The sequence below is a fragment of the Pygoscelis adeliae genome, unplaced genomic scaffold (assembly GCF_000699105.1).
Source record: "Pygoscelis adeliae isolate BGI_AS28 unplaced genomic scaffold, ASM69910v1 Scaffold34, whole genome shotgun sequence".
NCBI classification, from domain to species: domain Eukaryota; kingdom Metazoa; phylum Chordata; class Aves; order Sphenisciformes; family Spheniscidae; genus Pygoscelis; species Pygoscelis adeliae.
Window position 1 is genome coordinate 3,819,608 of NW_008824658.1, and position 23,939 is coordinate 3,843,546.

The 23,939-nt window shown below is 39.8% G+C and overlaps 1 protein-coding gene across 1 annotated transcript in view; it reads right to left on the reverse strand.

Moving 5' to 3' along the window:
- SPOCK1 (sparc/osteonectin, cwcv and kazal-like domains proteoglycan (testican) 1) overlaps window positions 1-23,939 on the reverse strand; it is a 329,740-nt gene that overhangs the window by 44,216 nt on the left and 261,585 nt on the right. The window contains exon 6 of the mRNA XM_009322695.1: window positions 19,150-19,264. Within this exon, the coding sequence (XP_009320970.1) occupies window positions 19,150-19,264 (115 nt within the window). The remainder of the gene's footprint in view (window positions 1-19,149; window positions 19,265-23,939) is intronic.

A 23,939-nucleotide genomic window follows, 5' to 3' on the forward strand; every position in this document is an offset into this window, starting at 1 on the left:
TACCCTACTCTGATTTGATTGGTAATAAATTAATTTCCCCAAGTCAAGTCTGTTTTGCCCGTGACAGTAATTAGTGAGTGATCTCTCCCTGTCCTTATCTCGACCCACGAGCCTTTTTTATATTTTTCTCTCCCCCGTCCAGCTGAGGAGGGGAGTGATAGAGCAGCTTTGGTGGGCACCTGGCGCCCAGCCAGGGACAACCCACCACATGTTGAAATTAAGCTCATTCATTTCGAAGTGATGTCGCTGCTTCAAAAGCTGTCAGATTTCATTTTTAAACAGTTTTTTAAAAGGTCTTTTACTTTACCAAGAAGAATTATCCCCTCAAATCCTGACTTTCCAGTCCAATCAGTAAACTGAAAAATCAATTATTTGCACAGTACTGGTTTTGGGGAAAAAGGCCAGAAGAGAAGACAAGCACATACGAAAGTCAGTGGGGAATCAAACAGAGAGTGAGAGAGAATAAACATGGAATTTATCCATAGGGCTGACAGAGCCTTACAAAAAGCTGACTGCTATTCCTAATTTATATTTAGAAACGTATGGGGAAAGAGAGGAGAAGAAACTTTGCTGAAAGTGGAAAAGCTGGCAAACGTCACAGCCACGTACAGAACCCAAGTACTCCAACTTGGCAAGAGGGCAGATGGTCTCCGCAAACGATATTAACACTTCTCAGCAGAAGGCAGCCATTTAAAAAAGTGAGGGAGAAGTTGGTCTCCAAAATCTGAAAAGAAATTAAAAGCATGTGCACGACACAACAGTCCCTGAAGCAAGGTAAGTGTCTACACAAAAAAGGCCCGAGCAGAAATTGGAAGAGAGCCCTCTGGCATTCCACCTGAAACGTCTTTCTATGGAGGAGAGTAATTATTGTTTTGGAAGGAAGCTGAGTCCAGCAGTTAAAGCAAAAGCTTTAAACCTCTGCTAGAGGTTTCCTGAAGTATGTTATATGAACCATAGAAACTGTGGGTGCGTTTGTTTACCTGTGCATAAAAATGAATCCCTAATTCTCAGAGGCAATGTGAGGTTGAATCCATTAACATTAGCAAAGTGCCTAAAGAACTCAAATAAACGGTTTCAATGGCACAAAGTGTTAAAATGCCCACAACAGGCATGTTGGTTAGTATTTAATGGCAGCAAGAGGACCTGGAATAAGAACGTACTCAAACACCTAGACTCTGCTTACTTATATTAAGATTATACAGGTTATCTGAGAAGAGTAATGTGGGGGAGCAAGCACCGCACAATAAATGCAATTTGTTAAGGACTTTCTGTAGCTAGGCCACATGGCATCTTTCCAACCCAATTTCTTTATGCAAAACAAATCAGTTTGCATAGATTTGCATGTTACTAACACAAGAAGAGACTTATTAACAACACAAATTACATCTCACTTACATTTCATTTATTATCCTGAATTAGCTGGTGAGTGACTATCCTCGTGCCCTATCTCTCTGTGTAGGCATTTACAGAGCACTTAATCATTGTGGCATCAATGCCACTCTTCAGCCTTGCTATAATGCCTGGAATATGTATTCAAAATAGTCATCTGTGAAATAAAGCAAATTAAGTTTAACTTTGCATCTGGGTATTCTGAAGGAGGAAGAGAAGTCATTTGCACAAGCCCAGGGCATTCTGTTCTATTAAAATAAAATTTCCTGAAAGCATCTAATACTGTAACTGCTTTGCCCTACAGCATTAAGACTAGTATTTTCAATAGAATGCGTACATCCAGCTCCTTTATAAGCACCAGTCTAAATTTGAAACCAGTCCTTTACAGGCTGTCTAACAACCTACCCATAAAACCAGCTGGCTGGCCGGATCTCTTCTGGCTACTTTCTTCTCCTCTTATTCATTGTGACCTACAGCTAAGGACATTTTTCACACTGCAGACCCATGGAAAAGACTCTCATAATCTTGTTAGAGGCTGGCATACTTGACTTGCAATACAGAATCCTGCATTTATTTCCTCAGGGAAATAAACACTTTTAAAGAGGCTTTGGACTTCTAAAATGACTTAAACAAATACAATGGCCACGCTAGTAATAAGTGAATCAGTTTTCTACTTCTCACAAAAATGTCTACAGTGAAGAATTTGGATTTTATGTGCCCTTATACAAACTCATCTGCAGCTTTATTTTTTTATTGCTCACACGTTCTCAAGGGAAGCCAATTTCTCTTTCAAGCAGCAGTGACTTTAGTAAGTCAAAGCATCCAATTGCTAGAGGAGGGTTTACTTTACCTCTCATCACTGAAACCCTGCTGTGGAATACAATCTGTTTTCAGAAGAGCAAAGAGGTGAAGGACAAAAACAAACGACAATTACTCAAAGACTGTGAAGAGCTTGGAGACTGGTATTCTCTCACATCTGAATTAGGGTAAGACAAGATACTGATCAAAATGTTGCCAGGGAAAATGCTCTATCACTGAGCGTGCTGAAATTTGTCTTGCTGTCATCTAGAATATGAAGCTGTAATATAATAGTATACAATATTTGCATTTGTGGATGCTTTTTAAGAAAGGTTGCACCAATTTGTTAACTCTCCTTTAGGAGACACTGGGCAATGACACGATAATATATTCCCAGTTTGCACCGATAACTATATTCCATTATTTCATGACTAAAAACTTTCTTGCTACTCTCAATCCCTTGCCATACCAGTGGAATAAGCTTCTGAACTTCCCCCTGGACTATCTACTTGAAAAATAACTGCTTTTCAATCTAAATTCATGCAACACCTTTCTTAGGGATTCCACCAGTACAAAATATAACACATTTAATGCATATTCATATATCTGAAGCACCAGGAGAAATAAAACACAGTATTTTTCGCTATCAATGTTGCCAGAGAAGCACTGTCTTTAGTGCTTAGCAAGAGAGTTGGCCATACAATACTTTCATATACACAGCAACTCTACCACAAAGAACTGGTCATCCACCCAGACACATTTCAGGTTTTCCAATGGGCATGCTATAACACTTTCTGAGGTTACTAAATAATGAGAGCAGGCTTGAAGATAAACCTTTAGATCATGTGCAGCAAAATCTTGTGCAAACTACAGAGGGGAAGAAAAAACACACCAACCCTCAGTCACTTCCAGTCACTTTGTAAACATACATTACACTGAGTAAGCTCAAACTCTTCATGTTTTTTTGCAAAATTTCCAATCACAGAAATTGGAATTCCAATAATAACTGGAATTCTATTGGGGATTATTTACAAACTTAATGTGTAAATATTCACAAATATAATAACTTATAATAAATATAATAACTTCTTGTGACATTTGCTGATAAAAAATATCCCCAATCAATGCACCAAACATAAATGTGTTTGGAACCTGCTACCTTTTTTCCATAAAATGAGAAAATAATCTCTCTTAACAGTAAGTTAAATGCAGGAGCTACTCTGTGGCCTTCACTAGTTCTTAAGAGTGTGACACACAAGTTCAGGCTTGCTTAAAACATAAGCTGCTTTCATGTAATTCAGTTTCCCAAGGTCAGGAGGAGGAGTTTATTTCTGAACCCTTGTTCTTAACAGCGGTGTCATGCAACATGAAATAGCACCACCATGTATCAGCAGGTTCTGAATTTCTTTTGAAATGCAAAGACCTGCCAATGAATCTGCTTCTCAGAAGCTTAGTATATTGTTTTCACTTGCATCTTTTCTTTATTGTCACTCTTTTATACCTGTACTTCAATTGCACACAGCATCTTTCTTTTATTGAGGGCTGCAGTTAATCAGCTGGTTCCATAAAGCACCACATAAATTCTGTTTTATGAATTCTTTGTCACAAGAATGTAGCCAAATGCCTTGTGCCCCAAGACTCAGCAGTAACACATCACCTTTGTACAGCCTTGCAAAACCGTGATGGAAATTACAGCAGCCCAAGAACAGAAAGTCCTCAATCACCTTTACTATGGTAGTGTTGGTAATGAAAAAATAGAACCTAGTGATGTTTAACAGACAGGTCTTAAAATAGACAGTGAGAAAAAGAAAGAGAGAAAGAAAATCAGTCTGGGTACGTGAGTGGATAGATGTCTGCAAGGTTGCCCTTGCAACAGAAGAACCTTGACGGTGTGAAATGCTGCCATGAGCTCACATTTTCCAAATCTCTTACAAGCAGCAGTCGTCTTTCCCCCTTCCTCAAATTCCTCATTCATTTTACACCCTAAACTATATGACTAAAAAAAAATAAATCTATAAAATTATGTGCAAAAATAGACTCTTTTCGATTTAATGCAAACTGAAGGAATTGCCTTAAAGCTGTATTTATACTATCATTTAAATACCTATACCAGGCTAACGTCTTCAACGCATGTTTTCAATAGTGCTGCACCGGTTACTTTTAGGAGAGGGGACTTTGTACTTTGTCTTCATACCAAGCACAAAGAAGTCAGTGACAGGAGCGGCTTAGCTGTAGACTGAGGCAGAGAAAAAGAAAAACTCACTCTCTCTCCTATTTCATCTTAAAATCATCTCTGATGAACACTGCGGATCCACACTTACAAAAGACTCCGGATGAAGTCTTATTAGTGCCCCGTAAAATATTACCAAGATTTCTGGAAATGCCTCTCCTGACATACCTGAGGATGACGTAAGTCTTTTGCACAGCTCCTAGTTGCTCATAGTTATTCTGTGACCAGCTAGCACACTAAGGTCATTTTCCCCTTTAGACATTTCTAACCAAAGAGCTCTTAGATTAAAGCAGATGTTCATATTATTAGACCCCAAGTGTATAATTACGCACTTGGTGCTAATGAACTTCTTCCCATTTCTGTTGCTCCAGTTCTCAAGGACATCCAATTGAAAATACAAAAAGGAACTTTTTTAAAGAAATGTGAAATACTGTCCAGTGTTTTTGCAACCGGCTTGACTTCTTTTCATAAAAACGTAAACTGAACAGATAACACTTCCTCCCTTCACTTGCTTCTTTATTGAAAAATCTATTTTAATTATTCATTGCCTTCTGGGTAACAGCATTCTCAAATGCAGTTACTGTATACACTATATAGCAGCCACTATATGTCTTTCCTCCTCATACATCTGAAAAAATCAAAACACTTTAAAATTATATTCGCTAATAAAAACAAACTGTGCTTTAAAAATTCTGATCTGTTTTTTTGGTTGAGAATTTCTTGTTTACTTATGGGATTTTACTAAATTGGGGAAAGTGGTTCATATATAAGCTTCATTTAACAATCTTAAATGTACAAGGTGAAGACTCATACAAAAGATTATTTATTTAAAACGTCCGGAATGACAGTGTTAATATGTAAAATGAAAGGGAGGCATGATGCATACTTCATAACATTGCTCAGTTTTGTGCTTTTGACAATTTCCCTCAAACTAATTCTCCGCTGCACACTAACAATGTAATTTATAGATGAGGCGCTTCATCTATGAGACACTTCTTCCAATGCTTCTCCAGCTCACCAGGCTCAGAAGAAAGGACTGCAAACGAGGGAAGGCTTTGCAACATTACACGGGCCAATCTCCCTGACTTTGGAACTGTAGGCTCTCACTTGTTCTCGATGGGATCAGCTAGAAATAAACATTGGGTTTCATGGAAAGAGAACTCAAGGTCTGCAAAGCTTCCCTGTGAATTCAGTATTTTTCAGGCCCTTAAGCTCTTACCGGGAAAAGTGCTATACTGGTACCTCGGCGCTGGGACCTCTGGAGACAAAGTTGTTTCTGGTGTTTCCTGGGTATCATTTCAACTGAACACGCCTCAAGCAGAAGCTAATTAATCCCTTGGTGAAAACCGCAAAACAGAATGAGGCACCTTCTCTATATATAACTATTTTCTTAACCACGCCTGAAAATTGCACCGTAATGTTAACAAAACATGTATTATGCTTGAGAAATACCGAGGCATTCCTTTTCCGCAGCGAGATATTACAGAGATCAACCACCACGTACCATAATTATTTGGAAAATCACGTTGCAGACAAATATATGTTTTTTTCTCACTTTACAGTCCCAAATGAAGCCTAATTTTGGTTGTCTCAACTAAAATACTCAGGGAACTGTGTTTTTCAAAGGATCATATCCCTTCTACTTTTTTTGCATCTTAGACTCTCCAAGAATATTTACAACCCTGTCAAGAACTGAAAGCCTAAACCTGAGTTTCAGTTGTGAAGGATCAATGAGGTGTTAGTAACATGCAGCTCGCTGCCTGAAGTGACTGTGACATGATTTTATTTTGCCCAGTTTTCATCTTTCCTGTTGACAGGGACTGCCTGATAAGTGAGTACTTGCTGTTACAGACCGTACTTACGATTTAGACAATAGAAGAATCTGCCTGTTGTCTGTGCCTGATAACTCCTAGGCCCTGACTATCATTGACGACAAATTGAGAAATAGGACACGATGATACATAAAATTACCTTCCGACAAGCAAGATGGAGCCAAGGCCGTAATCTGTTAAATCCAAGAATATAGTGATATCATTGTATAAAGTACATTCTCATAAAGGAAACTAAACTGTTTTTCCATAAACATACCCTTCTAAACAATTAGCCATGAAATTCTGTCTCACTTAGTGGAACACAATATTAGAGAATTGTAATTAAAACTAAGTTGGAAAATCATCATACAGTAAACATTGCTTGGTCACAAGCTTAGCCACTTTCTCTGTTATTATTAATTAGAAATATTATAAAGGCACGTCTGAATGCTTGTAGGGGACTAAGGCTTTGTAAATCAGTTCCAAATACAGATCTGACTGTCCAAGCTAGTCCCAAGGAGATCTCCAGAGAGGCTGGACACCTGCAGGGAAGGTTAAACTGCAATTTTGAGCGACCAATCCCAGTCTTCAGGGTTTGAGCCTGTATCTGAAAAATTAACTGAATAGATACATGTGTGTTTTAACATTTGGGACAGAAAGATCCCATGCTGGTGGCCTGGAAGCTTTTCTAATACTGGCACGTATTTTTTGTGTTGTGGGATATTTTATTGTTTTCTCTGTGGATGATGGACTCTTGTCCGACAGAGATGGACTTGAGCCAAATTGTTCAGATTTTAGTAACTCACAAATGCAGATCCTGATTCTCATTCTAGTCCATCTCTAAGGAGAGACGTCTTCTTTACAGGAAGGAGATAACATTTTTTTTTATTTACACAGAGTCCATTAAACTGAATTACAAAAAAATGCATTTCTTCAGAGGAAAATGAATGTAGAGATGCCCCTGTTGGGACAGTGAAAGCTGTAAAATATGTAAGCATATATATTTGGAATGAGGTGGTGATATCTCAAATACCATCTTCCCTTCTTCTGCACTAATAAACAGGGAATTCGAAACAGAAAAAATCAGAACTAATTTGACACAATGCTGAGAATTGCATAGAAAGTAACAAACTCTCTGGAACGATCAATTAGTCTCTAGTCTATATGCATTTATACCATTCTAGACTCAGGAGAACTTTACCAAAGGCAACTAGCTCAACGTTGTTGATGGAACTATTCCAGATTTATACTGGAGTAACCAAAGATGGAATTTAGTCCTTAGGATACCAAAGGAAAAAAAAAACACAACAAAAAACAAACAACCAGAAAAAGATGTATCTGAAATTTTAAAAGTGTTATTTTCTACTGTATTTTATTGAAAAGGTTTGGGTTTTTTTTTCCTCACACTAGGGATGTTTTAGCTTAACACTGCGGTGATAAGCACTACAATTTATTTCACTGTCAGGTTTCTGAAGATTTTGCACACTTTTTCTTATATTAAATGTTACGGAAATACTCCAAAAAATGCAAAAATCAATATCCATGAGAAAAACCTACATGAAACCAGTCTTATTTATTTGTTTTTGTTTATGATGAGAGAGATTTTAGTGGTCTAATTATCATTATCAGCACACAAACACCTGCTGTTCCTAGACAGTGTTTCTATTAACACAGTGTGCCACTTCAATAGTTTTCTGTTGGCAATCCAAAGTCAAATTACTTCTTGTCTGAAAATTATTGTTACTTGCTGGCGCTAAGTGTTTACTATGTCTGTCATTTTCTAACCTTTTCTTCATGGTAAAAAAAAAAAAATCAATAGCCATTTTAACATTTTGTTTAATAAGTGTTTACAAAACTCTGATTACCATCCAGCTGTCTGAGTACGCTCTTATCGTGTTACGTGGGTTTATACGCCCCGGTGGCATTTGTATCCTTTGCCTATCAAAGCGGGGAGCTATCTGCAGGGTTCAGTGACGCAGGTTATGCCCATGCTGCCCTCGGGACCCGTGCCCGCTTCAGATCTGGGTTTGCTGAGTCGGCTGCCTGAAACGGGGTTGTCCACACTAGAAACAACAGCTCCTCTCTAGCTCACACCAGCTGTGCGACTGCTGGGCTTCGGGCTCGCCAGCTACCCCACGGTGCTGAGCACGTCCCTGCAAGGCAGATCTCCTCCAGCGCCGGCCCAACTCATTCCTCCAGAGCTTCGTGGATGCCCCACGCTGGAGCAGACCTTGCCTGCTGCAACTCTGGAGCCTCCATACTGAATTCGATGTGGGAGTAAGCAATCCACGGCTACTGGTTCGATGGATGAGACCCACCAAATCAATTTGTTTATAATATTTGCATTTTAGGTGGTGACCATTCCTGGGCAAGGGGTGAAACCCATAGCCACTGATCAGCCTGGGGCAACAGTACAGCTATAAATGCCTATGAAAACGTAAGGACCTGCCTCAGCCACAGAGCTGCCAGAGAAGTAGCACGGCCTTAAAAGTTTTCTTTATAAGATTTCAAGAGGATTTTAAAAAAATCCTACTGTTTTTAAGATAATTACACCAAGACACAGTTATTTTTATGCAGTTCCTGACTCCCGCTGCCGTCTGGGATTAGTCTTTATTTAGCAATGATGAAGAGTTACGTCTCATGTCCTGGTTCAACCTCAAAGAATTATGACAGGAATTCTGGCTCAACATTATTGTATCGGCACGTTACCCTGTTGAAGAGATGCATTCACTAAAAGTGCAAGTCCTGCTGACAGTCACGTTGCTACTACAGTCAACATCGTGTCAGCAAGCACCTGAAAGAAGCAAAGCGAACGGTATGCTGCTTCTAGTGCTGCCTTTGCCTCCTTTCTGTCATTTTTGCCTCTAAAGCAGAACTTGCCTGTTATATTTTGGAGCCTGCTGTAATTTGATCAAATCCAAGGAAGATCATGCGGAAGAAATGACAGCTAGTCAATGGATGGTATCGTCCCTAACTTCTTATCTGTCTGGGGTCTGGTACGATCAATGCTTCTGTGCCGAGTTTCAAAGCCTTAGAGCCAGACCAAAATGCAAAACAACTTCTAGAGGGGACAATTCTTTCTCCTTTTCAGGTTCATGTCAAAGCAGGCTTCATATATACACCCGAGTGCTTTCTGTGTATAACTGTTGAAAAGTACAAAAAATATTTTAATTTATACTCTTTGGTTAAAAAAACATTCAGGTATCAGAGGTTCAAACCTGAATTTACTCTTCAAACCTAAAAAAGCTTTTTGGGCAGGCAATTCTGCTGTACAACACAGCTATGATGGAAAACGCAGCAGTCTGAAAATATGCATTTCATTTCTGTCGTATAAATACTTTGCACATATAATTCAAAACCTCAGTATGTGCAGACTGAACGGTGGGGAAAAATCCAATATATTTGCTCAAACTGGAAAGTGATTTTTGATATGATGTTTGAAATCTCTATATTCTTTCCCTGTCAAGGTTTGAGCCCTTGAACTATACCATTATGACTGTTCACACCTACGTCCTAAAATATGATGCTCACACATTTGTGAAAAAGAAGTTTAGAATTGTTTTGTCAATTGGAAAGTTTACAATTCACATTATGTGTTGGCTATTTAATAGTCACAGTCAGTTGCAGCTGCGAACAGGAAAAATACCACATGAATTCTATAAATAGCTAAAGGCCTTGTCTTATAAATATTGATATCCTTAAATGTAGTCAGATTACCTCATTCACCAAAGACAATGGACCTACTTACTCAAGCAGTAACTCCTGAGTACAAGTGTTTGCAGTGACAAGACTCAACTCACAGCACAAACTGATTTTTGAATTGATAATTAAATCATTTACTTCTTTGAATGTCAAACAATGAAAACAGCCAAGAAATGCGTATTTTCAGCTATCACTATAGGATAAAGCGCAGCTTCGCAAAAAGAAATTATTGAGAATTATTTGCTAGGACCTACAAAAATGCATAGGTTCAAAATGATAGCTTTGTGTCTACTTTAGATCTAACTGTGTGTAGTACCTTTCTCCCATTTCTCGTCCTGGCATGACTAATGTCTTTTGTTTATTGATGGCTACATTCTGCATTCTTTACTTTCTTTTTTTCCAATAGTTTTTTGCTAACTTTGGAATGTAGATACCGTGACTTTTCCTCAAAAAAAGGAATATTAAAAGCTGCATAAACTGAGAGGGAAGACCATTACACGAGGTCTTCACAGTGAATCCTGATGCATGCAACCCCTATGAAAGTGTCGTGGTTTAACCTCAGCTGTCAACTGAGCACCACACAGCCGCTCGCTCACTCCCTGCCTCCCCCCACAGTGGGATGGGGGAGAGAATCGGAAGAATGAAAGTGAGAAAACTCGTGGGTTGAGATAAAAACAGTTTAGCAATTGAAATAAAATAATTAATAATAATAATAATAATAATAGTAATAAGAATATACAAAGCAAGTGATGCACAGTACAATTGCTCACCACCCGCCAACTAATGCCCAGCCAGTCCCGGAGCAGCGGCCCCCCCGGCCAGCTTTCCCCCAGTTTCTGTACTGAGCATGATGTCACATGGTATGGAATGTCCCTTTGGCCAGTTTGGGTCAGCTGTCCTGGCTGTGCCTCCTCCCAGCTTCTTGTGCACCTCCAGCCTTCTCAGTCGGTAGAGCACGGGAAGCTGAAAAGCCCTTGACTAGTGTAAGCACTGCTCAGCAACAACTAAACCATCAGTGTGTTATCAACATTATTCTCATCCTAAATCCAAAACACAGCACTGTACCAGCTACTAGGAAGAAAAGTAACTCTGTCCCAGCTGAAACCAGGACAGAAAGCTGGAGATCCTTTCCACCTCAAAGTAGATATATCAGCTGACTTTGAGACAGAATGGGGCAACACTTTGCATACTGTAAAGGTGGTACTGTGCCTTTTCCTTCTACGTTCTTGTCGCTTTCATGAAAATATTTAAAAGGAAGCCTTACAAAATAATCTGGTTTCTGAGTTGATCTACATGATTCAAGTCACCTCCTTGCCTTCTTTGGGGAAGTACCATACTTTTAAAGTATGATAGCTACTTATAGTAAGGCCTTACAAGATCTGTCCTAATTTGCTAACAAAATCCTAGAAGATTCTGCAAGTGATTTATCTGCAAGGATTTTGCAGTACCTGAAACTGTTCTGCATGATGACTTGTTAATTGTACGCCATGGAAATTCCTTCCACCTCACTTCTGCAACACAGCAAAGTCATTATAAAAATTGTGGATGTTTTTGAGGTTAAATTACATTGATTAAAGATGTTTCACTGAATTTGAAGGGGAGCAGTAACTACTATTGATCACCTCACCATATGTAGCTAGCCTAGAAATCAGTGCAAAGAAGATGTATGATTTGATGGGAATGTAAGTGATATAATTTCAGAGTGATATAAATAGCAGCAGTTTTAATGTTTCCCATTCAGCAACATCTATTGCTCGGTTATAAATGCTTCAGGATCATCAGATTGTCAAAACGGACCAGAAGGAGCCTTATCTGTACTGAGCACATGGAGGACTTCCTACCCCGGTAGCGAGTTACGAACACCAACCTTTGCCAAGAAACCCTCTGTAGTTTGTGGACGTGGTCAAGTATCGACCACACAATCGCACTAACATTTCCTTCGGCAAAGAGTTGGGCCCAGTGGCCTCTCAATTAAACCTCTTGTAAGGGCATCACCATCTTTCTGAACTGCAGTAAAAGAACTTGCATTTAACGGATCCTTCCTGAGCTATTCCAAGGTTAGCTCTGCATATGAGTCTTGATAAAACACACCTCCTTCACAGACATAGGAGAAGGTATCAGGTGCTGTAGGAATGTAAAAAAGTATCAGGAAAAACTAACATTTGTATATCAATCAATTAATATGTTCTCGTTCACATTATTAGCTTTTTTTGCTCTATTTCTTTTCAGAATGTGAACATTTTATTCATTTGGCTCTCCGATTGCGCATTCCATTTAACGTAACACTCCTACAAATATATACGTTTTCCCATGAAATATGTATATGCAGAATGTGCAGCTTTTCCCTCATAAGCTCCTGCTTTTCTCTGGTGCATAAAAGGAAGATGCATATGAGGCCGAGCAGCAGAACAAAACATCTCCAGCCACCACTGCTGTGCTCTTTCTTCTGACCCTGGCAAGAACTCCAGTTTGCTGCCTGAGTCTTGGAGCTATTTGCTTTTGCTTCTGATAAGCGTGGGTGATGGTAATAGCCATCCATGAAGAACAAAGGTATCTGTTCTTGCCTGCTTCCCCCTTTCTTTTAATCAAATATTAATTGGGTGCAGCCACTTCACTACTTACAGACAATTTCTAGCAGAAATGAAAAAAGTTAATCTTTCATGCTTTCAGGAAAGGAATAATAAAGACTGATCTCCTTGTATGAAAGCTTGCAGGCAAAATAACTAATAATAATAGTAATAATAATAATTATTATTATTATTTACAGATACTATGTAACTCGTATTTACTTGGGTAAGGTCATTTAATCGTGTAACAAATTAAAAGACTGAATTGCAGTATTCATTCAGAAAATATTGGAGCAAAAATATCAGATCCTGCATGGTTTAGAGCTAATAATCCTACTCTTTACTGATGAAGTCCAGAGAAGGAACATGTCAGTGTCAAACACACATCACTGTGTTCCACGTCCTTATATCTGCCCTGCACTGAAAGTTACGCTTTGATTTGAACAAACATAATTTCTCCCCTGTAAAAGAGGAAAAACAACCCTCCTAGTTTTAATGAGATATAGTAAAACTTTGAAACTCTCGGTAATCTTCACTTTAGAATGTTTTTGTTTTACCATTCCCAGCGTTTGAGACTCAAATAGGTCATTTAAAAATCTACCTGGAAATTCAGTGTCAGCAGTCGTCTTTTTTTCAAAGCTAAAGCCACAAAAGGAAAAATTTCCTGGCAAATCAAACCCAGGAACCAATTTCAACTCAACCATGTTCATGACTCATACTTCATCTTCATAAACTTTAAAATGATGTAGTCTACAGTCATGGAAACTTGTGAATAGCAATTTGAAACTGAAATATTTGCTGAAAGTGGATTTCAAAGGAAAGACTTAGTTCCAAGACTTAAATTCTTTTAGTTGTCAGTCATTCAGGCACAAGCAGCGATACAACTCATTTGGGAAACAAGACTTGTGATTTCTCCAAATGATCTTCATGCACTGAGTGCTCTTTTTATAAAGGAATGGAACATTAGACCTTCTCATTCATCACACCCAATAGGACTGGTAGGTAAATGCTACAATTCATATCCTAAACTATACCCTAAACAAGGTACATTCTTGGTGGAGCTCGTCAAGACCTATTCCTGTAACTTCAAAATGTTCTCTTGGTTCCCTTTAGAAATTTAAACAATCCTCAGTATAATCAAATATATTTTCTTCTGCCTATTGACCTTACATTTCCCTTATCAAGATAATAGCATTTTCTTAGAAGTTGCCTTGGGCATTTCTGCAAGGTCAAAAAGACACAATGCACAGATAGAGATAAACCTACTTTGAATTACTGCATCTGTTCATGCTCCAGTGGCTCTGCAGCCCTGATGGCGACAAATGAAGACCAGTATGCTGGGAGTATAGCACTCAGCTTCTTAGAAAACACAAAAAGAGGGTACAGTCAGAAAGAGCCCTGACACCCTGTTAAACATTTACCATCCTGCCTGAGCTACTACACTGCTAGCACGTGTAACAAACAGGAGTCGCACAGGTATGGGGGAAGCCGACAGAACCACATTATTGCAACTACGAATCCACATTTGCCAAGAGATGCCCCAATCATTGCACAATGTTGTCTTTTTGCTAGAATGAACTGGACATTCAAGGGAAAATCTCTCCCCTTGCCAGTAGGTTCTGAAGAACTAAAACTGGTTGTTTCTTGTCTGAAGTCCTTTGTTTATTGAGGGGTTTTAGAAGCTCCAGCCAGTGTCAAAGTAAGTTACACTTGATGAGAACTCTAGTTAATATTGCAGAGCTTTTGGAAAGAGGTACCTGAAAACCACCCGCAGACAGGACTTTGTGACTTAAGTAACTTCTCTCACTTAGGTGCCACTAAAAGTCAGTTAACGGTCCTTTTCTTTTGTTGAAATTATAGCCTTATTCATTTTATAGTATTAGATAAAAGGGCACATACGCTCTGAAAGGGCAGCTAACCTCAGGGCAGATTACAGCTCAACCTTTGTCTCTGGGTAGGCAAGCTGAAAATCAGCAGCTATCATGGAAGCATATTGTAAAGCTGGGATACTGCTGTGAATAATGAAGCATATCGAGTGTTTTGATAAACCAAAGGAATCTAAATGGGCCTCAAAAAAAAAAAAAAAAAAAGACAGAGAAAGCATTAGGGCTTGTCGTCTTTTCCAAAATCTTCCATTAGTACCCTCAGAGTCCTGTTTTCTACCTCTCAGACTCTGACTCAACATTCCATTTAAGAAAATGAAGAACAAGATCCCGCCATATCTTCAAAGACTTAAATTTATGGTAGAAAGATTATTTTGTTGTTATTTGCCATTACAGATAATAATTCTGGTGTAGTTTTCTTTTGCTAGCATTTGTGTTATTTTATTAACATCTCCATAATAAGTTAGCACTATAAAAGGAATTCCAATTTTTAACGTGATTATTAGTCTTGATTTTCATCCTCAAAGCAGAGATGTTTTCAAAGGAGCCCAGGGAAGAGGAAGGAATATGACTCAGACAGTGCAGTCAATTGTTACTTCCGAGCACATACACTTAGATTGCTTTTCTTTGATGCTGCTGCCAATTTTATTCACAAGCATATTAAAAAAGGTCATGACATTTAGAATTACAGTACTCTGGAAATTAAATGTTCCTTTACATTTTTAATTTCTGAAAGTAATTTATTATGGAATAATATTTTAATATGATTGAATGAATGTGTAAAGATTAATGCAAACTGTCTTCAAATTGGAAGTTCACAACCACATACATTTAACCTTGTTGTATAATAGGCATAAAAAAGTTTATGCAGTAGCTCTAGGAGCTGCATTTCCATTTTGCTGGAAGCATTTGCACAATTCTTAGTATTTTTCCACTGACATGTCTGTATGAGGCATGAGGTTTAGCTCTCTATCATAGTCTACTTAAGATTATGCTGTATTTCAATGGATTTCACAAACCTGGCAACTAAATAAGGAGCAGAAACAGAGTCCCAACTGTCCACACAATTCTTTTATACAAATTTTTATATGAGAAATCAGACTACTGATTTTTACACCAATTCAGCAATATTAATGATACTATAGTATCATTAGTATCATGTAGTATCATAATGAGAAGAAAAGTGTATGTTTGTGCCTGACTACAAGAAACAGAAAATATGAATATGAGGAAAATAAAACAAATTTTTGTGAAGACTAGAGAAAACACTAAGGTACCAAGTCACCAAAATGCTAGTCAGAAGCTCCAGACTGAGAGGTCTGGAGATTTGATGAAGGGGACGTCACTCGAGTGCTGCCATGACCAGACTTCAGGGGACCGCCACGTTCTGCCATGTGATTGCCTTGTACATCTCACACATGTCACCTTAAATACTATTCAGGGCTTATTTCTCCAAAGCCAGGTGACACTACCTGTTGAGCAAATAAGGTAATCTTATGAAAGGCAGTGCTATGGAAATTTGTTGTGGTCAGCAATTAGAATTCATAATTCTCCCATAAGCCTGAAGAAAGCTCGCTGGCTTCCAGGCTGTAAAGGGCAGACACACACAGTACCAAATCCCCCTTCAGATGCTGCTACTTGCACCTGGGTAAAGTTTATACTGGTATATGGAATTTACTCATGTTTTCTCATGGAAACTTCCGGGAGCTCTTTGTTAAAAGACTGACAAACGCTGAAATATTGAGTTTGAGACTCCATTTCACTCAGGGGGTCAGCTGAAGACAACGTCTGAAGAAAGGAGACCAAGGAGGTAAGTTAAAGGATGTCTTTAACTGGCATGTTCAAAGATCCAGAAGAAAATTTAAGATAAATCAAGTTAGAAAGCCCCTTTGCTATTGATTATTTGAGTCTCAATGCCAAATCCTTTTGTGGGCATTTCTCTAATGAAGTCCATGGAGCTTTGCTCCCTAACAGAGTGGTTGGATCCCTAAATCTGTAAACAGGAGGCCAGAAGCTGCTGCTATTTCACTTGCTGAATGTGAAATAGCACACATTCAGGGTGTGCTATTTCACCCTGCTATTTCAGGGTGTGCTGTGGTGAAGATCCACAGATTGATTGGTTGCAGGTGAGCAAAGCCAGAATCTAAAAAGAAAAGCCAAGTCCTGTGACCAACACTGCACCGCCAACAGCGGACTTGATACTGGCTTATTTTTGGAGCTCAAGAGAGTTTAGGAGGGAGGCTGCTTTTTAGCCTGTTGCCCCAAAATATGGTGATACAGAAACTGTTACTAAAAAGCACTGTATAAACTTTAATTCAAATGATGCTATCATTTATGAATCCCATGGGTATACCATCCTTATTTGTTTACTCCTGGCGCAGGATCTTTTTGCCCCTGAGGAGCTGGATATTGCTCAGACAGGCACAGGCAAACGCACGGCAACAGGCACTGCTCGCGCCGTGGCTGTGCCCCAAAAACTGCATCAGACCACCAAGGGCCAAATTCTGGCAAACATGAGATTTCAGCACCTAACCCCAGAAAGAAACAGACAGTGAGAAAGCAAAATATTATACTGCTATTATTTTTTCGCATATACATATATGCGCACACACAATCACTCCCATGCCTGTACAAGTACCTTGCTTACGACACTATGATCAGGCTCACGAGCAGTTTCTTTGCATACACTTGATGCAGGAGATGACTAGTGCCTTCGGTGTTTTGAATGTTTCCATACACACCTGGCAATTATTTCCCTTATTTCCCAGGTGACTGTGCTCCTCCAAGGGGGCAGAGCACTCTCTTCATGCCACGCTGAAGATGGCAGAATTGAGGCATTTAATATCCTTGTCACCGGGGCAATGGCAGAAGTACTGTTAGCTCAAGTTTGGTCTCTTGAAAAAGCCTTCAGGAAAGTTGCTCCGCAGATCACCCAAATCCAGTAAATTAATGCTTTGTTGGCTGGAGTTAAAGTTTTGTGTCAAGCAAAACAAAAGCCTGGGTTTCAGACTACATACATCCTGCCAAATTGCATTTATCAAGATAAGGGTTATTAGAATCTTTTTTCTCTTGTGTGAATGAAATTGTAAGCTTAAAATGTCACTGAAGATTTATTAACCTGATGCTCTCTCTGATAAGGGCAACAAAGAGGGCATATAGAGAAGAAAATGTATGTTTGAGCTTATGAGAAGAAAAGTGTACGTTTGTGCCTGACTACAAGAAACAGAAAATATGAATAAGGCAATTTATCAGTGGGTATATTGTAACCAAAAGAATCAAGCCACATAAATCAATATTACAGTTATATATCGATTTCAGAACCTTGCCATCTAAAATACTTCATCTAAGTTTGATAGCTATGCAGAAAAATGTCCATGATTTGCAAAAAATGGAATAAACCTGAATTTTCAAAATCTAGGCTGGGGAATCACTTCTTGTTCTAGAAAGCCGATGGAGGCTTCATGTGACAACTGGTGCTGTGCTAGAGACTACGGTGTGTGGACCACCACCAGCAGGATCATCAGTGTGTTCAGCTGAAGCGACAGGGCCTGAACTAACCAAAGGAAGCGTTGTTTAAACTTTCGTTTCTGTGTCTGCTACTGTTGGAACGTGTCCATAGTGGGGAGGAGTAAGAGCAAAGAGAGGTTCTCAAATATTTAACAACGGACCATCGCTAAAGCTTCATCTTGTTTGTACTCCATGTGATGCACAAGGCAAATAAACACATTTCACCGCTTAACACGACAGAGCAAACCCTGCGTAAGTCACTGCTTTGGCTTTGTGAGCTACTAACACAGACAGGAGCCCAGCAGCTGCCAGTGAGTTAACCCTCTTAGCACTCCTCCTAAGAGAGAGCAGACAACACTGCACTTAAATACAGGCTAGTATTCACTTTGCCGCAGATGCTCTCACCAGCACATCTGCACTCACATCAGGAAACCGCAACCACAAGTAACAACTCTTCTCCCTTCCAAAGGGCTTTCCCCATAGCAGGGTGGAACCTCTCAGACAGAACCTGGCTGTGGCACTGGCCCTGCTGCTGGAGTTCTGCTTTTAGTCAGTCTTTTTTTTTTTTCAAGAACTAATTCCCTTTGGATGAGGTCATTCCAAGACAGCTTGTGCTTGCTTCCTTGGAAAAAATCTGGCGGAGTGCATTAGCTCACTGGGATTGCCGACCTAAATAGAGAACTGGCAGGGAAAACGGCCTTTTGTGCCGAGACGTCAACCTTCAGTTTTATATAACATTATTTGCAATGAGTTTGTAGTTGAAACAGTTTCATATATAAATACAGATACGTATATATATATTTGACTTCTAATGAGAACATTAATAACAATAAAGATAAAAATGATAATTCAGATCCCATGTAATATATATGTGTGACTTTAAATGACTTTTTGGTTAACATACAGGCTACCGATTTTTTTTTTTACTTACAAAGTAATGAACCATCAAGTAGTATTTTTTTCTTTTCTATCTTCTTTTATGATGATTCAATATTTTCATTCAAAATATTTTCACTCAAAAATGAGAATCATTAGCCAGAACTCAGTTTTCCTATGAGACTCTATCAAGTGGGTGTTAGTTTTGCAGCAGTTAAGATGGGGGAAAGCACTACATGTTTAGAAAAGGATTAGTTGTACCTTAGCTTTTTCTCAGAAAGTGTTACATATAAAATCTACTAGTTAAGAAATATCTTTCTTACATTTCTCTGAGAACATGCAGGAACCAATTAATCCGCTCTAATTCCATTACCAGCTCAACTCACCGGTCTTCTCCATCTTGTGTTTTGAACTTTCAGGTCCTGGAAGGCAGGGGCAGGGCCCTTCGCATTGAGCTGTGATGGTTTTGCCAGAAGTACATGCATGAAACTCCAACTTGCACTAGAACCATAAAAAAGGCAAGAATACGTTTTGCATTAGGACAAGATATAAAAGCAGCAGCTGTGGATTAAATGAGAAATCGCATTTAGCAGTAATGGCATTGGACAGATTGCAAAACTTCAGTCTCTACTGAAAATGCCATTGTTTTTATTATTACAGATAACAACAATAATAGCTACTCCCTATGCCGAGTTTTGCATGGCACTTCTAAACGTGCCTCGTAAAGTGTTGTTATTATTCCCTGCTTAAATATATGGAATCTGCAGCACAGAAAGTTGAAACAATTTCTTCCAGGTCACCTAAGAGATCAGTGGCAAAGCTGGGAAGAAAATACAAACCTCCAGAATCCCATATGTTTCCTATGCTGCATTACCATGTTTTGGGCGTGAAATCATGCCATCTATCACCTGTTACCACTACGGACTTATTAGTTTGGTCTTTTGAGGAGCTGGGAGCTCTCAACTTCCACTGCAAGCAATGGGCTTGGTCTGAATAACATCCATGAAGAGACACCAATCCTCACAGTAGTGAGAACTGAAAGAAATCAGCTCATCAGCTGATGAGACTGGTCCTTCAACATGTCAGCTTCTCTCAACGAGGAGGAAATTTTAAATGACTCCTACCAATAACTAAAAATTGCCGTGACAGTTAACAGCACCATCCCTAAAAATAGCCATTCATCATACAAGCAACTCCAGAAATATAACAAAATCGTAAAACTGAAGAGTGAAGATTAAACTATGAGCAGTACAGTATAGTTCCCTATATCTGCATATTGTTACTTGTTCCTTTCCCTTCCCTAAAACCTCAGCAGATGGGATTTACAGCACCTCTTGACAATCACCACATTCAAACCATTTAGGACAGCAGGACATGTGCAGAGACAACTCAAGAGAATTAATATTGCAAAAGTGTGCTAGTTAAAAAGCCCTGATTTATAATGTACTGACTATTCATAAGCCTTTGCTGTTTACATTACATATATTTTAGTGCCGACTTCCCTCTAAGAGCTTTGTGCCTGTGTAGTTGTCCTCTCCGCAGTTACTGCCCCAAGGATATTTTCCCCAGACTCTGCCCAGCAGCCTGGTTGCTGGAGACCGGGCTAATGTACTGATAAAATGGAGTAAAAGAAAACAGCGCACAGAAGCAGGAACAAAAATGTGCGAAGCGTTCTCTTTGGCTTGATACCTAATGAACTGAATTCAATCCCATTTTTTGTCTTCCTCAAGCACTGATTTTACCAGATCAGAATCTGAGGGCTTTTAATGTAAGGGGGAGTTTTGCCTGCAGCACGGAGGCTGGCGCTCCTCCCTGCAGAGACTGCCTCCTGCCAGGGGAAACTGGAAATGTTGGGCTGCAAAATCCCTTTGATAAGTCTGAGGTTTATTATAGATTAATTCTTTTTTGTTTAAAAGCAGGCCAGCATGCTTACAGAGTGTGACACAACGTGTTTGGAAACGTGCGACTTTTTTGAAGGCCAAAGGACACACAGCGTAAGACCATGGTGTTACCCAACGAGGATGCAGTGGGCAACTGGGGCTCATACAGCAACAGCCACTGACGAAAAACACAGCATCATCCTCTGTTATTTTGGTGCAGTGGAAGCCAAGAGAACAGAACAGGATGTTGTTACAAGATAAATGCCTCCTGCTTTGAAATTACTCCAAATATCTTGGCTTTGCCTCTGTTTGTTTTTGTTAAAAGGGCTCATCTTTACCCAGGCTTTAATCTAGCAGCAGGAGACCATTATCCTGTGCCTACATCCTATTCTGTTGACATTATCTCCCAGCCATTCTGAACTTCAATGCACCCTGGTGGTCGCACGCTCTGTGGGATGTTCTGCCCTTCCGATTTAGAAAATGCACGGCCACACACAGACGTGCAAGCTTAGCTTGCGCTTTACACTAATTTCTTGCAGGACTGAAGGGAATATAAGTACTTATTTTTCATCTGTTTGCTCCATAAATACACTTGCTTAATCTATGCTGTTTGGACAGAACACAAACACAAGAGAAAGCACATCAGAAGGAGAGGAGAACAGGAGAAAGGAGAACACTCTCTGAGCGCACAGTCCTGAAAGCAACGACTCTTTCTGCAGCGTATTCTGATAGTCAATATGTTATTGAGAACACAGGCATTAATCTCCTTCCTGCAGCTGGAGTTGATAATTTAATCCCTTACAGAACATCAATTAGTTACATATTTTATTATGCATAATAAATGTACATCATGTACCTAAGCATTAGCAATTATACTTCAAATACCACCTTTAAGATGGTAAGGCCTATTTCAAGACAGTTGTTCTGTGCAGTTAAGAAAGAGCGAGCTTTACGCTTGGAAGCAGCAAGGCAAGTTTTTCCTCAGCTTTCCTTATGATTGATAAAAATGACAACCGAAAAGCTCAAAATAAACCAAAAACCAAACTGCTTAAAAAGGGCTGTCTCTATCATCTGACTGTGCAGGGCAAGAAGGAGAGCTAAACTTGAAGATCACAACGGTGCAGTCACACGCGAGTAAATTTATACCTATGATTAACCACATTATATTCCCACTGTACTTGTTTGGGATCTTAGTTTGTATACATATAGAACTGGGGTGGCAGCTTGGTGTTGGGGGAGGAAGATGAAAGAACTCCATCATTTTAAATATTAAATTAGGATAATACTGATTACTTTTCAACACCTAACCACTGTATGTAACTGTTTTTCCCTTCCCTAAAGAAAAACGTGGCGATATCATACTTTCCATGTGACAGTGTGCTCGCGGTAATAACCTACACAAGTAGCTCAACTTTGGATTTAATGACATTGCCTAAGCCAAACTCAGTGATATTTAGAGGCAGAGTGGCCACCGAAGATGAAGTTTTCAGACTACTCTGTCACTGGATCTACAGTCTAGAAGGAGCCTGCTGGCTTTCTCCAGACCATGGACGCTGCATTTCTATTTTCGTGGAGAAAACCCAAATGCCCTCTTTCCTTTTGCCATCCTCATCTCCTTCTCACATAAAAATAAAAAGATACACAGTACAGGGCAAAACATATTAAACGAGGGAATGATACAACCTATCAGTCTTTCACACCAGAGGGACATCACAATTTTTGCAGACACGAGCCATGAAGCTCCTTGCAGTGATTCTACACAGGACTCACTGGGAGCAGTCCCACAGTTTGGGGCTGGTCCCCCTGATTTCAGGGCACCCATCTCACTGGTGGTATGATTGGATACACCATGACTCTCTGCTGAGCTTTTCTCCTAGTAGAACTCTCTGGGTCCTGCCAAGCTTCATGTTTCTCTGCAACCTCCCTGGTGTTTGAACTGCATTTGTTTACTATGAACCCCAAGGCCCACATAAACATCTCTAAACTATTTTACTGCAAATGGAAAAGCAGCTCTGTTATTTGTTGCTAAATTTATATGGAGACCAATAAAATATATGAGGGGAGAAACGATTGAACATATTAATGGAAAATTCATAAATTAATTTATTCAACTAAGATGTGGGAAATTATTGCCGAGTGTGTTTCGGCGAAAGCGTTCCCCTGAGAACCCACTACTCGTATGATTCCCTCTTTATTGTCAGTGCACCTACAGCAATGTGTTTTGCATAAGCATTCACATTTGAGAGAGAAAGAAAATAGCTACATAAAATTTATTTCCAGCTATTTTATTCTTGTCTGTCAGTCTCCAGCCTGTAGTCCCTGCTAGAGTAGAATCTAGATATTTTTTAATGATGTAATAAAATGGCCTATCTCTGTCTTTATACTGGCTTTCAACTTTTGGCAGCCAGGTTTTGATCTAACCTGCACATAAGTAATATTGTCGATTAAATTACCGCGATCTTTTACACAAGCGTGTGTATTTGACTAATGAATGTCTATGTGGACAGCTTAGTACAGCCTCCAGACCACATTAATGCCTTGAAGAGCTTTGCATCCTGACACAAGGAACTCACGCATTTGCTTAAAACGCAGCCAAGTAAGGCAGCAGCGGGGTGAGACAGAGGACGGCAGCGCTCAGGCACGCAGGCAGCTGCTGGCCATCAGGAGCACAGGTACGGAGCGGCCGGGTGAACTGCCTCCCGGCTGGTGTCAAGTGATGTGCACCTCTGTGTCCTTCTGCTGAGCTGAAACTCCCTCTGGCAGCCAGTCGGCTACAGGTGAGACAGCAGCTTAGGAAGCTACTCCTTCCACCAGCAGGTACCCAGCCGGTCCCTGCTGAGATCGGCTAACACTCCCCTGCCAGTGGAGGAGAGCAGACAGGAACACCGCAACAATAAATGCTCCCGACAGCAGAGATGGGCTTAGTGCACACCGACAATATTTGATGGGTTAACTACTACACATGCTGGGATGAAGACTGGCAGCTCACTCAGTAACGACACAGCCATGCATTTCTTCATTGTGATTCTAATTACAATATATAGGGTAAATACCGTCGGATCCTAGCCCTGACAGCACCTGTCATTGGGAATGCAGATGTAACTGAGAATCTGCTTGCAGGTGCCCCAGATGCCCGGGACATACTATTTGCCTAACGTTGCTCCTGTTCATAGGGCCACAGAAAGGACAGACAACTGGAGCACGTCGCACAGGCTCGGCATCCTGGACGATCTTACAGCCTCAGTAACAGACACCAGGGAAGGGGATGAGGAGAGAGCACACTTTATCCAGGGTTC